Here is a 3838-nt window from a genome sequence, read left to right as displayed (position 1 = left end):
AAAAAAAAAAAAAAAAAAAAAAAAAAACTGTAGTATGAGTTTTTATAACTGCTTATTGTTGTTGCTGTTGTCCATTGTTGTCATCTTTCTTTGTTGAAATCAGGTCTCTCTTGTAAATGAGTCCTCGAGGCTCAATGGGATTTACCTGTATAAATAAAGGTTGATTGATTGATTGATTGTTCCATTCCTTGTGTCAAGCCACTCTTGAACAAGAGACAGTGACAGAAGCATCTCACCTTGGCTAAAGACAAAAAGGACTGGACTGCTGCTGAGTGGTCCAAATTTATGCTCTCTGATGAAAATAAAGTTTGCATTTCCTTTGGAAATCAAGGTCCTAGAGTCTGGAGGAAGAGAGGAGAGGCACAGAATCCACATTGTTTGAGGTCAAGTGTCAAGTTTCCACAGTCAGTGATGGTTTGGGGTGTCATGTCATCTGTTGGTGTTGGCCCACTGTGTTTCTGAGGTCCAAGATCAATGCAGTTGTCTACCAGGAAGTTTTAGAGCACTTCAAGCTTCCTGCTGCTGACCCAATTGATGGAGATGCAGATTTCATTTTCCAACAGGATTTGGTGCCTGCACACAGTTCCAAAGCTACCAGTACCTGGTTTAAGAACCATAATATCCCTATTATTTATTGGCCAACAAACTCACCTGACCTTAACTCCATAAAAATCTACAAGGTATTGTGAAGAGGAAGATGTGATATGCCAGACCCAACAATTCAAAAGAGCTAAAGGCTACTTTCAGAGCAACCTGGGTTCTCATAACACCTGCACAGTGCCACAGACTGATCAACTCCATGCCATGATGTATTGCCGCAGTAATCCAGGCAAAAGGAGCCCCAAACTAAGTATTGAGTGCTGTACATGCTAATAATTTTCATGTTCATACTTTTCAGTTTGCCAACATTTCTAAAAATCATTTTTTTATTGGTCTTAAGTAATATTCTAAGATACTGAATCTGGGGTTTTCATTAGTTGTCAGTGTTATGTTCAATGAGCTCTAGGGGCACTCTTTATGAGAGAGCTTTTTCCTCTTGTGTTTCAGAGATACCTGGCTGCCACAGGTGAGATGTGTTGCAGCTCGTCAACCACTCCATGTTTATTTGAAACTCCTGGCCTTTTGAAAGTGATGCATCATAATATCCCACTGTTACTAACTCCATAACTCCGTTTTCTCTCTTCTGCCAGTTGACCAGCTCATAAAAAGCCACAGGATCCCCATTAGCATCAAATGACACTGGATAACCATTTCGGGAAAAGTTGACTTTTTTTAGTTCATTCATTACCTATAATTTAGGAAAGATACAAAGAGGGATTTAACTACTCTTAAAATTACTTTTTTTATTGAAGTCTAGGGGACTATTTAGGTAATGAGAAAGTATTATCTCTTTTATTTTTTTACCTTTTTGGACTCCAGTTTTATGTATTTGTCACAATGAATAGTCACATTTGTTTCCTCACACACTGCATGGTGAATGGCATGAGCTATTGCATAAACAGCCTTGTTCAAAGTCCAGACTGTGGTCTACACTCATCTCTAGGCCAACGGTCACTCTTTCAGGGAGGAAGATGTTCACATCCTGGATAGAGAGGAACAATTGTTTGAGAGATGAGTAAAGGAGGCAATCTTTGTGAAAATAAATTGTCCATCATTAAACAGTGGTGGAGGCCTCCGGGTTCAATCCCCCCCCCCCCCCTACAATGTTGTTATTGCTAGTATCACTCAGCCTCCTGTGAATAGTAAACAGCCAGCAGTGTGCTAATGATCCATTTTCAGGCTAAATGTCCTTCTTGATCATGTGAGCAGCTGATTTTGGTTGTCAGCAGCAAAACTGGTTGATCCACTCCGAGAAGGTGCTATTTATAAGACTGAGCTGAATACAGCACCTCAGACTGAGGAAGTCTTTCGGATGAGAGACGAAACGTTTCTACATTTGTTTTTGTTTGTTTTGGTTTTTTTTGAATGTCCAGAGGACCATATTTAACCTTTTTAGAATCTGTGATATATATGATGAAAAGTATGCATGACAAAATTAACTGAATAACAAATAGCTTAGCATCAAATGTCTAATTGATTATTCAAATCAGTGAAACTTAAAAGGCAGATTTGGACTGGTCCTATTTGTGAAGTAGTTAAAATTGTGTCTAAGGTGAGCGTTAGTTTGTCTGATAAGATTATTTTCTTGTAGTGTCACCAGAAAGGCATTAAAAGTCTTTTTCCTACCAGAATGAGATGGTCAGTAATGGTCCAACAGCTGTTTAAAAATGGTACCAGCCCAGATGTTCCAGTTAAAGTTTGAGTCTGAGGTCTCCTCAAATTTCACTTGTCATCTTAAAGGGACGACGGTCCATATGGGAGTCAGCTGGGATTTTTCCACTCCTCTGCGGTGGGATTCTGGAGCCCTGGGTTCTGGTGACAGCTAGATGCTGGGTTCTGTGAACTCCATCTTTTCTCTCGTCCTGAGACGTCTGCAGAAAGGATGCTTCTCTCCTCTCTGAGTCCAGTGCAGGAACAGGGTTTCTTCTCTCCAGTTCTCTTGTACAGAAGCATGTTTCTCACTGGAGTTTTCTCCCCATAACTCACGTGAAGTCTTCTGAGACGGAGTGTCAGTGAAGTGTGTAGCAGAAGTTGTAGAAGTAGATGCTTGTGAAGAAGTTAACTGGCTGTGTGTTTTAGAGATGAAGGTCCACCTCTCGGAAGATGGATGGTCCTAACTCTTGGCTTTGTTTTTATAAAGGACTATTAAATAAATATAGTCCCTTTTTCTGCCTTAAAAGTGTCCCTTTTTAAAAAGAGAAAATAAGACTAATGTTTTATCTTGAAGAAATGTGACTTAAAACACACATTTTCATAAATAAACATTCAGGTATAAAATAAAACAGAAATGACATTTGGAATTAATAACGTAATGTTTCACCTAAAGGTGCCGCTGTCCATCTCCTGAAAAAGAAAAGGATTCTTATGGTGTTATCTTCATGGGAACCCATCCTGGGAGAAATGCTACTTTTTTTGATAAAAGTAAATATCAAAGTGTAGCAAGTTCAGATGTTTCAAACTTCGAGGTCAGTTGAACCAAAAGCTCTCATTAAAACGATGTGTCCCTTTCATGGGAAATGATTTCAAATTGGCAGTGAAGTTAACACATTGACAGGTTTTTTTTTTATTATTACATTAGTGTCAACTAAGAAGTTTGTGAGCTGAGTTGAAACGCAAACAAAAACATCTGTGTGTTCCCAAGGGAATAGATGAATCTTATTTTACAGTTTCAAACACAAAACACAGGAATGATGTTTGTTTAAGGTGAGGTGAACTGTTTACTGTTTGAGCTGAGGAGATCTTCTTTTCTGAGTTGGTGTTCCCCTACAATGTTTTACGATTACTGTTGAGCAAGCTTTTTTATATCAAGTAGACTGATGAATTATTTTGACTTTTCACAAATCTGGAATACACTGTTTTCCCAAATAAACATATGAAACTGTATAACAGTGATGGTGATTTAAAGATATAATGGTTGCAAGTGATGAAGAACAACTTTAAAAGTTGACGTTTACATTAAAAAGTATACAATAATTAACTTTTTTATTATTATTTATTTATACACAAATGTGTATTATACAGGGATTAGATAAATAAATTGTTTACAAAAAATCTGAACTATATGCTTAAACCTTTGAATGTCTAATGATTGTACTTGTGTTCAAAACATTGATGACAAACAAAATACCAATAGAGCAAGATGACACAGGAAAATATAATTAATAGATGATAGTGCCTTTATTCAAAATATTAGCCCTAAATGATCAATTTTGCAAAAACTTAGTATTACAAAACTTAT

General features: G+C 37.3%; 1 protein-coding gene across 1 annotated transcript in view; it reads left to right on the top strand.

Moving 5' to 3' along the window:
* Positions 1 to 1237, top strand: part of LOC119410914 (extracellular calcium-sensing receptor-like) — a 9085-nt gene extending 7848 nt beyond the window's left edge. The window contains 2 exon segments of the mRNA XM_037677835.1: positions 1048 to 1066; positions 1191 to 1237. Of these exon segments, the coding sequence (XP_037533763.1) occupies positions 1048 to 1066; positions 1191 to 1237 (66 nt within the window).
* The last annotated feature ends 2601 nt before the right edge of the window (positions 1238 to 3838 follow it).

Source organism: Nematolebias whitei, chromosome 6 (assembly GCF_014905685.2).
Source record: "Nematolebias whitei isolate Nwh7 chromosome 6, NemWhi1, whole genome shotgun sequence".
NCBI classification, from domain to species: Eukaryota; Metazoa; Chordata; class Actinopteri; order Cyprinodontiformes; family Rivulidae; genus Nematolebias; species Nematolebias whitei.
Note: the sequence above shows the minus strand (reverse complement) of the source record. Positions and strands in the feature narration are given on the sequence as shown.